Genomic DNA, 12,573 nt, shown 5'->3' on the forward strand with positions numbered 1-12,573 from the left:
GTTGTCCATACCTACGTCAGGTTCATCACAGAGGCCTCCAAAAAGTTTGGGGTACTTCACAACTTAGTTTTTGCAATCTAGTGTGGAACCTTTATATAAACAGATTCGTCACTTTCTAAAATGCATCCAATCACATGTGGATGATAATCAGGTCCTAGACATCAACGGGCAGACCCTGACTATGATGTGGAGTACCACCCCCAAGTCTTTGAATTTTGTGAACTGAAAGGGCTGTTTGTGCAAACACATCTTCTGGTTGGTCTGAAGATAATTATCAGTGCTGTATGATACAACAGTATGTACTCCTTTATAATACAGGCCTAAGTAAGTGTCCCCTTGCATTTTTTAAATCTCAGTGAAACAGAAAACGACTAGACAGACAATTGTTAAAGCAATGCAGCTCTGATCAGAACTCTTCTGCTGTTTAGGACTGAGGGTGTGATACAGGGACAGCTGTAGATCTGGTTTTAGATTCACATCTAAATGTGACATTAATCATGTTTAGATGTGTCTCTGTGGAGCTGCCAGTTAATAACAGACATTCACTGTGAACACTGTTGTATCCAAGTGTGATGAGCTTTTATACAAGACCGACAACTGCACAAAACAATCAGACGACAGCTTGTTTATCTCCATATATCTTTATTGTGTTATTACCCATATATTTATATATCTTTATTTTATACAGGTGTATTTCTCAATACAGTCTTTTATGAACATACACAGATCTTACATGAGCTGAGAGGTACGAGAGAGAGACAGAGAGGCAAGAAGGACTCGAGTTTCTTCATAAGATATTTTGGCATTTAACAGGACAACAGATCACAGCACAGACACACACACAGGAAGTACAGTACACACACCACGGCATGCACACACACAGCGCCGAACACCTCTAAACCAACGTGCACACACACACGCACGCACGCACACACACACACTCACACACACGCACACACACAGTGACATTCACACAAGTACTACACACACACGTCCATGGAGGAAGGAGGAAGGTATTCACAGGATAGATCACACCGATACCAGACTAGCAGATACACATGGAGATGTACAGTACTCGCCATATTTTAACTCCTGCTCCGACACACACACACACACACCGATACTCTCAGAAACACACACGCACAAGTTTTTGGTAGAAAGTAAAGAGCGGTTTTCAGACTGTGATACTGATGATGTTATTAGCTCTGATCCATATTTGGCTTCTATTACTGAGATGAACGAGGACCGTCAGCACTACGTTGTCATGGCTGAAGTGTGAGGAAAGACAGAATGACAGCACTGGTACGCTAGAAAATAAATACATGTCTTATATTGCAGTTATAGAATGAATACACGTGGGTAGTTCTGTCTGCGGATCTTTTTCCACTGGAGTCACAACAGTCTGTCCTCCACACGCACACACTCACACACATTCATGTCACTAGCAGACAGAGCTTCACAGTGTAGGGACCTCATTGCAAATCTGCCGTTCGTCCAAGATGCCACCGAATAAACACAGGCTGACAGTCAGCACAACATAACAACACTAACGATGTGAAACATCTCAGAGAGAAGAACAGAACAGATATCGTATATTTGGCTTCAGTAACAGATGTAAAGGATACCTGAATCGTGCTACATATTAGAATGCATAACTTCTAACAGCATAATATGAAAATACAACCGTGAACAGCAACAGTGACTGGAGTGGAGTTACCTGGCCTCCTCGGAGTTCATTGTGCAGCAACTTTGAGTGCATGTTTGTCTGCATGAGCACGGATTGTGTCATAACGTAAACTGGACGTCTGCCGTGCACACAGTGCTGCTCTCCTGGTGCAGGTAAACCACATAAACCAATAGATCGGAAGTCCAGCGCACACCAGGGTACTGACACTGAGATTAATTAGTTGATTAGAAAACTGAAAGGATGTACTGTAGGTACTTTATACAAACGTATAAAATAGGTGTTACAGCTGGATAATCTGAAGAGAACGCTGGTCACTGAATGACTGGGGGAGTGAGACAACAATCTGAAGATGGCACTAAAAATACTGAAACCAAACTCTGAGTTTGCAAGTAGAATCACAGAAATCCTTCAAACTGAAGCAGCATGAGAAACCAAATCAGATTGAGCTAAAAAAAAATAAAAAGATAAAAAAGCCACTGCAGCCTGGCTCTACCTAAGTCCATCCCCAGTTTCTAGATCTTAGTGGGTGAGAGAAGTGTGAGTGTAGGAGACGTATGAAAAGAGGCAAAGACGGTGAAAGGTAGCCCCCTTGTCCTGTAGTTCTGCAGTGTGCCCAGAAGAGGGCGCTCCAGCCAGCGAGCGTGGCCCATCCTGTAGGTCAGCGCTGGTCAGACTGCGTTGGTCACAATGAAGTCTCTGTGGTTGTCGCTGCTCGGCTCCGGAGTGATGCTCTTTAACAGGCGCTGCGATGAAAAGACAGACAGGAGGGAAGAGAGTGAGTCCTGGTGATAAATAAACACCTGCTTGATTGGTGACAGGAATTCAGCCTCTGAGCACATACGGTACTGCTTTGCCACGAAAGCCAGAACCAACGGCTTAATTAGGCGACATGGACCCACGATCCCTTTGACCATCTGTGAACTAAAACGCAGCGTTCAAGGACTGATGCAGACGAGTGTATTTAAGATGTTTCATGCAACCACATAATGTCCACACATAGCAGCTATGTGGACTGGGGGTACCGTCTCAAAATAATCATTAGTCTAATAACTGTTTTGAGATCTCAATCCATTTTTTGTCTATAAAATAGTGACATTTTCCAGATCTTAGAATGACACGATGTTTTGTTTTGTCTAGACGACTGAAGAGGACGGCACCAACTGATTTTTGCATTTTTGCTTAAAATCATACATTTATCAAAATTGCTGCAGATTTTTTTCCCATAGAAAAGTAGTCATTCAGACTCATTTCCAACAGTCCTGATCTAAACCTCGTCTTCAGCCCTACAGAGACGACAAACGTTAGAAATGACAAACACACAACCAGCCGCTTCGTTACAGACGTGTTTTGAGCGGCCTGGCCTTTTGAACTCCTCGTCCTCCTGCGTTACATAGCTGCTGCCTCCCTTCACACTCACTGCGTTTGTTGACTTGTGTCGCTCTCATTGTGTGTCCTGGCAGCAGAGTCAACACTGGACGGCAGCCAGAGGAGCTCTGTCTATCAGCCTCTTTGATGTCCGCCACCCTTCTGTCAACCCTCACACAGGGTGCATCGAGATGGTAATAATAGTGATGAAAATGACTGCAGACGCTTGTGTTTGGATTTATTACGTAAGTTACAGGACAATACACAACAACGAGCAATTATTAGCAGGAATTAGAAATGCGCACGTGTCTCATGAATGCTATTTAGGAGACATTTTTATCAGTGACGATGGTTTAGGGAGTTGTTCAGACTGTGATTGGATGCGAACGTCTTCAGCAGAATGTGGATGTGACTGCTTTATGTGTCTATTCTAACTGTTGTCACGGCTCTTTCTCCTCGTTGATCTCTGGCCAGTGCTCCTTCTCACTCCTTTGATCCTGATCTGTGTCACAGGAGACAGCAGATGGAAAGGAGAGGCCCAGAGGCAGTCCCTGTTGTTGGACACTTGTCAGTTAGAGAACAAAGGTCAGGAGATGATCGGGGAGAGGACGAGGAGGAGGAGGAGGAGGACAGAGTGAGAAGGTTTGTGGGGAGAGCATTTAGGAGATGAGAATAAGAGAAAAATTCTGTACCTGTTTGAATGTACCCTTGGCGTTAAGCAAGTGGTAGACCATGTAAGCAGGCACACAGATGAAGGAAGACACGCCGATGCAGTAGCCCAGGACGGTGGTCCACGGAGGGTACTGGTAGTGGAACAACCTGACCTCTGGGGGGAAGGCCAGGAAACTGATGATGATGAACTGAGCGTGGGAATCAGAGCAAAGCAGAGGTCAGACACAACAAGAATCAGACGTCAGGGGAAACACGACAAGCTGCGTCTGCACCCTCCCAGTGTTTGTGTGTAGATGGTGCACATGGGACTGACCAGTAGGAAGCAGGGGCAGATGGCCACCCAGCAGACCCTCCAAAAACAACCCGGGGCGAACCCCAGCATCACCTGGACGTCATTACAGAATCGGTTGGTGCCTAGAACACACAGAAACACAAAGGAGCTCGTCTTCATCTCACGTCACTGCTGTCTGATTAAAACTACACTGAGGAAACAGACAAAGAGTCGAGGAGTCTGATGCACCATCACACCACAGTTCAGCTCTGGGCCCCATAGCTTCCTGTCACGTTTAGAACAAGCATCACTCACCGTAGAACCAGGAAACAGCGATGACCTCGAGCAGCACCACGGTGATGACTGCAGGGCCGGTGGCGTACTCCTCAAACAGCTTCACCACAAACGCTCCTCCCTGACACACACACAGGGAATCATTCATGAAAAGCTCATTTTAATTACTCTTGTGCAACAGGTTTCTTGTCTAAGACAATGATTGTTTAACACCCGTGCTAGTCCCACCTTACTATAATGAAGGCTGCAGATAAACGGATTACTGTGGCTGCTCTAATCTCATTTAAGCTAATTGTTAACTGCAGCGATTACACCAACCAAAACACAGCAGTGTAATTAAAGCTATTCTTACTGACTTCAAGTATGATGTCAATTTGATTAAAGTAAAAACCTTTGACAAGTAACATCTTATGCAAATGCAGCTGTTGAAAATCCGCTCGAGTGCATATTTTGAAACCGAAATAAACAAACTAATATTTTGAAGATTGCAGTGTTGAACTTTATCATTGCTATTGACTGTAGCAGAGAACATCACCAACCACAGTTTAATCAATTATGGCCTTTCTAAAAGTAACCTGCATGCACTGAACTCACATATGTGAGTGTGGAGAGGGCGCCCAGGTAGCAGACACACACAAGGCCGAAGACAAACCACTCCCGCCTCTTCGACAGGACATGAGGGAACTCATCGAGCATAGCTGTGATTACTCCTTCCAGCCCTGCAAACTGGAGAAGAGAAGAACAAGAGCAAGAAGACAAAACAGACAAGAAGAGGATCAAAGGGTGCACGAGGAAATAAAGATGTGGAGATAAGTACAGGACAAGTTCAGGCCTCCTATCTTGATCACATATACTGTACGAATGATTTCTTATCTCCATGTGAAGAACCAGCAGTCAATGATTGATCTAATAAAACCAGCACTACTGTCACATGTCAGCAATCCATACAACCACTAATAATACAGCTCCAAACCTTCGGTACCAAACAGGTCCAACATGAATTCAGGGACACCAACAGGTTTTGGAGTAATATCCTCAGTCATAAAACGGAGGCGCATAGCAACCCTGATGCTGATTCTACAGCGATAATCAGGCTGTGATAACAGCCTTACAGGTCTCTCCAGCTGGCTGCCTCAGAGCAGATAAACAAAGACCACCACACAACAGCGATATGAAACTCCAGCACATTGTTTTCACTGACTGGTATTCAAAATGGAACAGAGAGGACAAATAATACCAGGCGCCTTAATGGAGAAGCAGGCAAACACAGGTCCAGGAGAATGAGGCATTTGTGTGAATAACAAGAGATCACATATCAAAGCTCTGCTTCTAGGTTAGACAGAGCACACAACAGTTGAGAGCTGGGCAACAACAAAATCAGGGAAAAGAGGATGAAAAGAGGACATGAAGATATAAAGAGCAGTGAGCCAACTCACCGTGCTATCCAGACCCAGCATGATGATCATGAGGAAGAAGATGATGGCAAAGAAGGTGGCAGCAGGCATGTTGGCTATGGCTTCTGCATAGATGATGAACAGCAGACTGGGACCTGGAAGGGAAAGCAACAAGACTTCAGGATTCATGCTGAATATATCCTTAGAGCTGTGTATTTTTGTAAACCTCAACCAGTTTCAAGCTCAGAACCACAGAGCAGGAGCTTCCTCCGACCCTCTGTGACCTGAACTGGGATGTTTATATGATGTCAAGGCTTCCCCTGACTGTATTCTCTGTCCTTCCCAGGTGACATGCATCTGGGGTGAATATGTCTCCGACAAAGTAAGCTTGGATGAAGACGTTATTGCTGAGGACTGTGTTGGTACTCACCTGCATCCTTGGCCACAGCATCCACACTCTGCTGCCTCATCTCAGCCATGTAGCCCAGCACGGTGAAGATGACGAAGCCAGACAGGAAGCTGGTCAGACAGTTCACGGAGCTGGTGACCAACGCATCCCTAAGAGGAGAAGGTTTGGAGGGTAGAAACAGGAGGATGGTCTGTGAACCTCTGCACAGACTAGTCGACGGTTCTGCAGATAATCTCAGAGCTCCGGTATGACGTGTGTTCTTACTTGTAGCAGTTGTTGTGAAATGGGTTGTAGCTGGCAAAGGCGAGAAGAACACCGAAGCCCGGACCCAGAGAGAAGAATATCTGAGCCGCTGCATCAATCCACACCTTTAAGAGTTTAAAGGATCGATAATGGTGAATAATGAAGAAAGACATGGGGATTTAGAAAACAGTGAGGTCAAAGACAGAGAGCTGGATCTGATCTGCATGAAGACATCAAGGTGGGGATCAGAAAGGGATGGAGACTGCCTGGCTGCTGACTTACTGTCGTGCTCAGCAGCTTCTCCCAGTCCGGTTTGAGATAGAAGACGACGCCCCTCCAGGCTCCTGGCAGCGTGGCCCCACGGACCAGCAGGACCACGAGGACCAGGTAGGGAAAGGTGGCGGTCACCCACACTACCTAAAACAGAACAAACACACGGGGTTGTTTTGTTCCAGGCAGCCGTGGAGGCAGTGGTCTGCTCATGCTCGGTAAAAACACCTTATTGTGGTGAAAACCTGTTGTTTTTCTTTCCTCTGCTGCACATTTGATCATTATTTAGGTTATTTTACTTTGTTGGGATTTTACAATACAAGCACGGATATGAAACTGAGAAATGACATGAAGTACTGGTTACCAGCATGAATCGTCTATTTAAAAAAAATAAAATAAAAAAACTGCATTCAGTTTCTGGTGGATATTGTTTTAGGTTATAGACGTTCCTTTAATGCTGTATTATGTTGTTCTGGTGATTGGTGGAGAATGTGGCACAAGACAACCTCACATGTAAACGTACAACATAAAGTGTTATCAGATCATAACAGCAGTGAACGGACTTTCCTCTAAAACATCGAGGCATGTATCGTTCCATTTTCTCTTTTTTATTGCTTATTCTTTCTATGATTATTTTATTAACTTTTAGCAAAAGAACAGTACATCCAATAAAACGCTTCCTCCTCTTTGTGCTAACGTTAACTCTGATGTTAATGCTTTGATTGTTAAGCTTCGAACCACAAGCTGTTTAACTTCAGACCTTCTAACCAACTTTTCTGCGCTCGATGATGAACGATAACGAGGCTAGAGAGATGACAGGAGAAGCTCTGCACCGCATCCATCCATCCGCTCTAACTGACACCCCATCAGCCATGCAGGCGCCCCTCCAGGTACCTTCCCAGACGTCTTGACTCCTTTCCAGATACTGAAGTAGACGATGGTGAAGATGAAGAGCAGACAGAGGGCCAGTTGCCAGCTGACAGAGCCCAGCTGGTGCAGACCTGGGGAGAGGTGGACCTGCAACACCTGGCGGCTGGAGACACAAGAACAAGGTTAAGAGTTCAGGTCGAAGCAGATGCAACACGGGGAGGTGAGGAACAGAATGGAGATCAGTGAAAGTGCACTGACGGAGATGGGAGAGGAATGGTGACCAGGGAGAAGTGAAAGAGGAGGGAATGGAGAAGGTGGAGATAACACAGGACGGTGACAGGAAAGAATAATAACAAGTGATGGAGAAGATAAGACAATACAAGAAGAGATCAGACGAATATATAGAAATCATACAGAAAGAAACAAGTAAAAAAAAGAAAAGGTACAACTAAGGGGAGAAAAATAAAGATAGACGGGGCGTGAGAGGAGACACTAACAAATGATAGAATGTATAGAATAACTTTATATAAATAAAACCCAAAGGGAGTGTCAGAGAAACATGCACAGAATAAACAAGCACTAACGGGAAGTCGATCTAAAGGGAAACGAGCAGATATAAAAACTACATCAGAGGGCCGTAACAGCAACAAGCCTCAGTGAAAAGAAAAAAGGAGCTTTCCAGGGAAAAAAAAAAGGAGTCCGATATGAACAGTAAGGTCGACATGTGGTCACAGGTTATGCACACACAGCTCCGATGATAAAACAGACGTGATTTATGCTGAAAACAGGAAATTCTGGCGCCAGACTGAGTCGAGGAATTTGTTACTTTAAATCTGTATTAGGAAAAGTGAACTACGGACAAACCCTGAATCTGTCTGAGCGGACGGACGCAGAGCAGCTGATTAGACCCACGCAGTCGGAATAACAAGACGCTGTCTGGAGGAAATCTGCCTCAAGTTCACTGAAAATACAGACGGTTTGTTATGATTCGTGATTTAATTATGAAGAGACTCAGTTTTGTTTCCGATACTCCAGGAGCGTCATTTATTACTTTTACACACTTCAGTTCTTACACAAAGTGATTTCTCTGACCCTTACATGCCTCCACATATTAAACTGATCCATTCCTCAGTAGTTTTAACCTGACAACTTCTGACTGAAATGTCTCCGGTGATGCAGAGATGCTGATAAATCTAAAACCCAAGAAGCTCCCTCTCGAAGCCCCCCCGACTCCTTCTCCTGACTCCTCTCTACCGTGAAGCGCCCCCCTACGCCTCCACATCCGACTTACATGCACTTACGTATAGAACTCCTCGGCAGGAGACGTGGAGGAGTTGGACCAGGACACGTTGTGGTCGGAGGACATGTAGCGGTTACAGTTGGCCGTGTTCCAGCTGTTGGTGCAGGTGGTCCAGGGCAGCGTGGGCTGGAACGACGAGATCAGGTAGTACAGGGCCCAGGCCATGATGGTGTTGTAGTAGAAGGCTATGTAGAGGGCTATGATGCAGATGGCAAAGCCGATCCCTGGATGAGTGGAAAAGATTTGTTAGAATATGAGTTAAGAACCACTATAACATGATCTGTGAAGAGCTGTGCAGTGTGACATCAGTCAGCCGGAGACATCAGGGATGTTTTCAAGCTAATTCAAGTTCCTCCTCAGGACGTGGTGACATTTTCTAACAACAACAATTTACATACTATCACAGTTCTGAGCATCTGGCATTTGGCATGGAAATGTGACGATTTCCATAACAGAGAGTCACTACATCTCAGTTGATACACAAGAAACTCGGGTTGTCTTGGTCGGAGCTGCATGGAGGAGGGCAGGGAGGTGGAATGAGCTGTCTCTCAGACTCTGAAGGTTCGACACCGTGCTTCCTCGTCTTCTTTGTTCTCCTACTGACAGTTTTCCTGTTCCCTCCTCTCCGGTTCCTTCCCGTTTCTTGTCCAAGATATTGCTACTGACTCTCCCCACTCCTAGTTACCTTTGAAGATGGGGCAGATGTGCTTCCAGATGGAGATGCAGCCACTGCGGTGAAACTGGCCTAAAGCCAGCTCCATGTAGAACAGAGGCACACCGCCGAACACCGCCATCAGCAGGTAGGGCAGCAAAAAGGCACCTGAGCAGAGACAGCAGGGAAGTTTGGAAAGGAGAGGAGATGATTAAAAGAGCAGCAGGGGGATGAAAGAAAGAAATACAAAGAGAGGAAGAGCAAGAGAGAAAGAAAGAGTTATGGAAGAACAGTAAAAAGCCAATTACCCTCCTGAGGAACTCTCTCACACCATCTGGTACCTCAGTAGTCTCCTCAATAACTCACAACAACAGAAGACCATTCAGAGCACTCTGTAAAAATCATTAAATATTGTAATAGCCTCATCATTTACACAGCCTCAGTCCATTCAACGTCAACAAGGCATGTTCTCCCAGGTTCACATCGCTCTGCCTTTAATGTGGTCTGTGGGAACACAGTTAGACTCATTGTTTAAACTCTAAGATGAGTTATAGCTGCTCTGATGTTGGCTCTGCTACTGCAAAGTAAGGAGAGTGTGAAAGTAAAACAATTAGAAGAAGGCTGTTCACAGAGGAGCAGCCAAATATGTGAAGTCTAGCTTAAAGAGCAGCGTTTGATAACACATCTCTGTGCTTATCTGATCCTAAACTTATTTAATGTGCCTGTGGGCAGCATGCTGTGTATACATGCGGCTGCTGCCTCTTTGTGACATGAAAGCAGAGATAAGGGCTGATTGAGCAGCTGCCTGGGAGACAGGTTATTAAGCAAGGAGAAAGAGACTGAAGGCGCTCTCATAAGAACCACAATTAATACTGTCGCCTCTATCAAGTGTCTCCTGCCTCCATCTCTACCTCGCTCTGCCACACACACAGAACACAGGAAATTGCAAAGATTTTATTATTGCAAATTCAATAAAAAAAAGGGAGGCCCTGTTTGCCGCTAGGTGAGCACAGCGGTCCACAGACATACATGCATGGAGCTGTTGTACCTGAGACTGAGAAAGAAATGAGCAAAAACCCCTAAACTGTCCATGAACATCCTGCTAACTGTGGTGCTCCGTGGAGGTCCCTGGAGATGTGTTTTCCAGAAATGATAATATCTTACCAATAGCTTATAGATATAAGATAATACAATGATAACAATGGAAGGCTCTGCTTCTTGTACTGTGAATCATAGAAGACGATGCAAACCACAGAAGAACTTTTTCTTTTTCTTCTGATTCTTTAAAACCTGTCTGTTCCAGTGTGTGATCTTCCACCTCACCCTTCACCTCCCTGTCCCCCCTTCACACCATCCTCTCCTCCAAACAGCTTGCCTCACCTCCTCCATTCTGGTAGCAGATGTACGGGAAGCGCCACACGTTTCCCAGGTCCACAGCATAGCCGATCACAGACAGCAGGAAGTCCATCTTCTTGCTCCAGGTCTCTCTGGGCCTCTCCAGGCTGGTTTGTTGGACCACCAGGGTTCTCAGGCCTCCTAGTGGAGCCAAGGATCCAGTGCCCCCTCCAGGACCAGTGGTTGCACCCACAGCACAGGCAGCGGTCCCCGGACCCTCCCTGGGGCTCTGGGGGGAGGACGTGGTGAAGCCATTGGACACCTGCTGGCCAGAGCCCGAGGTCAGGCTCTTGGGTCCTCTGTCTGCGAGGCCGTCAGCCAGCATCAGTCGGCCATTTTCCTGCTGCGTGCCCTCCTCTGCTCCCCTCACCTCCTCCCTCCCTTTGTCCCTCTCCTCCTCGTTCTCCCCCTTGTCCATTGTCAGCATGCTCATCATCTTATCTTTTGTCTCCATTGGGTTGGGTGATGTTGGTGTTGGCAAGGCGGTTAGGGGTGGAGAGAGGTTCTCAGTGACGAAGGGAATGTGGCGCTGCTGTCTGATATGGTGCCCATCAGGGGAACAGAGGGGTTAGGAGAGAGGCAGCGCTGCCGTCGGCTGTAGCACGAGTCTGGGAAAAGACAAGACTGTCGTGGTTGCACAGGTAAAGGAGTCGGGCAACAGGAGAGCAGAGCTACAGGGAGGAAATGGGGCCAGAATGAGGGGAGGTGTGCACAGGACTGTTGAGCAACAGGCAGCAGGACAGACGGAGGAGGGTGCACAGGAGCAGAGATGTGTTTGAACAGGATGTGGCGAGCAGAAGAGCTGCAAGAATCTTGGATCTTCTCCACAAACAGCTCGTCCTCTGAGACGCTGGGTGATGGAGCAAACTGCAACACACGGATAGGTCAAAGAAAGGGGTTTTAATTACTGTTAATTACATCACATCAGTCTGTCCACGCAGCATAAATATCTAAATTATCACAATGAAAAACAGTAGAGACAGACGGGATCTAACATGTTTCAGCTACAGCTTTTTATTTATTTTACATTTAAACAAATAAGCAGCTAAATCCTGGGAACGGGACGGATTGAGGTGATTGTGCTGAAACATGTCGATTCACTCGCTGTAGCCGTTTCCTTGTGTTTCTCATTTTATGCTATCAGTTGCGTAACCTGTTTTGGTGCTTATCTGATCAAAGCTGTATAATGGGGATGAATTAGAGGATATACACAAGCACAGACAGCATTTATCAAAGTAGGAAACAGCAGAAAACCTCAAAAGAAAAGAAAAAAAAATGCTTCTGTGGACATTTGCTAAAAAAGTTGTGATGGTCGCCACAAAGACCCGACATCAGCCGGAGCTGTGGCTCAACGGGTCGAGTCTCGGTCGTGCTGGCAGCGACACGCACAAACGTTTAGCAGGAAAAAATACTGAGCCGACTGTCTGAAGTGAAAGAAAGTATAGACAGAGTAAAGTACAGAGAGAAAGCAGGGTATCTCTGCCTTTTACTTCCTCATTTAAATCACTTGATAAACTAAACAGAATTCCAGAGCAAATATAAGACACAGATAAATGTGCTTCAAGCTTGATATTGTTTTAACTCAAAGTACAAACTGTCCTGCAGATGCATCACATGGCTCTTTCACTGATTTTAAATTCAGCAAGGTAGAAAGTTATTGTAGATTTATATTTTCATTAATAAATTAAACCCACAGTGAGGCCGTTCAGTTTTTAAAAGGAAATATTTCGGATTCAATCCAAAACTCTATC

At 45.6% G+C, this 12,573-nt stretch overlaps 1 protein-coding gene across 1 annotated transcript; it reads right to left on the reverse strand.

The window, feature by feature from the left end:
* Nucleotides 1-2,133: 2,133 nt before the first annotated feature.
* Nucleotides 2,134-11,332, reverse strand: slc6a4a (solute carrier family 6 member 4a). The gene is made up of 13 exons (XM_008284503.1): nt 10,808-11,332; nt 9,461-9,595; nt 8,777-8,999; nt 7,500-7,638; nt 6,618-6,752; nt 6,357-6,460; nt 6,114-6,241; nt 5,726-5,838; nt 4,884-5,015; nt 4,311-4,410; nt 4,038-4,138; nt 3,745-3,912; nt 2,134-2,430 (listed from the first exon to the last, which is right to left on the reverse strand). Exons 1-13 carry the CDS (start codon nt 11,274-11,276, stop codon nt 2,356-2,358), a joined length of 2,022 nt encoding a protein of 673 aa, XP_008282725.1. The 5' UTR covers nt 11,277-11,332; the 3' UTR covers nt 2,134-2,355.
* Nucleotides 11,333-12,573: the final 1,241 nt, after the last annotated feature.

Source organism: Stegastes partitus, unplaced genomic scaffold (genome assembly GCF_000690725.1).
Source record: "Stegastes partitus isolate 25-593 unplaced genomic scaffold, Stegastes_partitus-1.0.2 Scaffold362, whole genome shotgun sequence".
NCBI lineage: Eukaryota > Metazoa > Chordata > Actinopteri > Pomacentridae > Stegastes > Stegastes partitus.

Excerpts from the sequence above, each read along its gene's own strand:
- slc6a4a (XM_008284503.1), bottom strand. The coding sequence starts at position 11,276 with ATGGAGACAAAAGATAAGATGATGAGCATGCTGACAATGGACAAGGGG. Across the intron at positions 7,639-8,776 it reads CCTGCCGAGGAGTTCTATAC|CCGCCAGGTGTTGCAGGTCC; the intron begins GTAAGTGCATGT and ends TTGTGTCTCCAG. Across the intron at positions 4,411-4,883 it reads CCCTCTCCACACTCACATAT|GGAGGAGCGTTTGTGGTGAA; the intron begins GTGAGTTCAGTG and ends TGTGTGTGTCAG.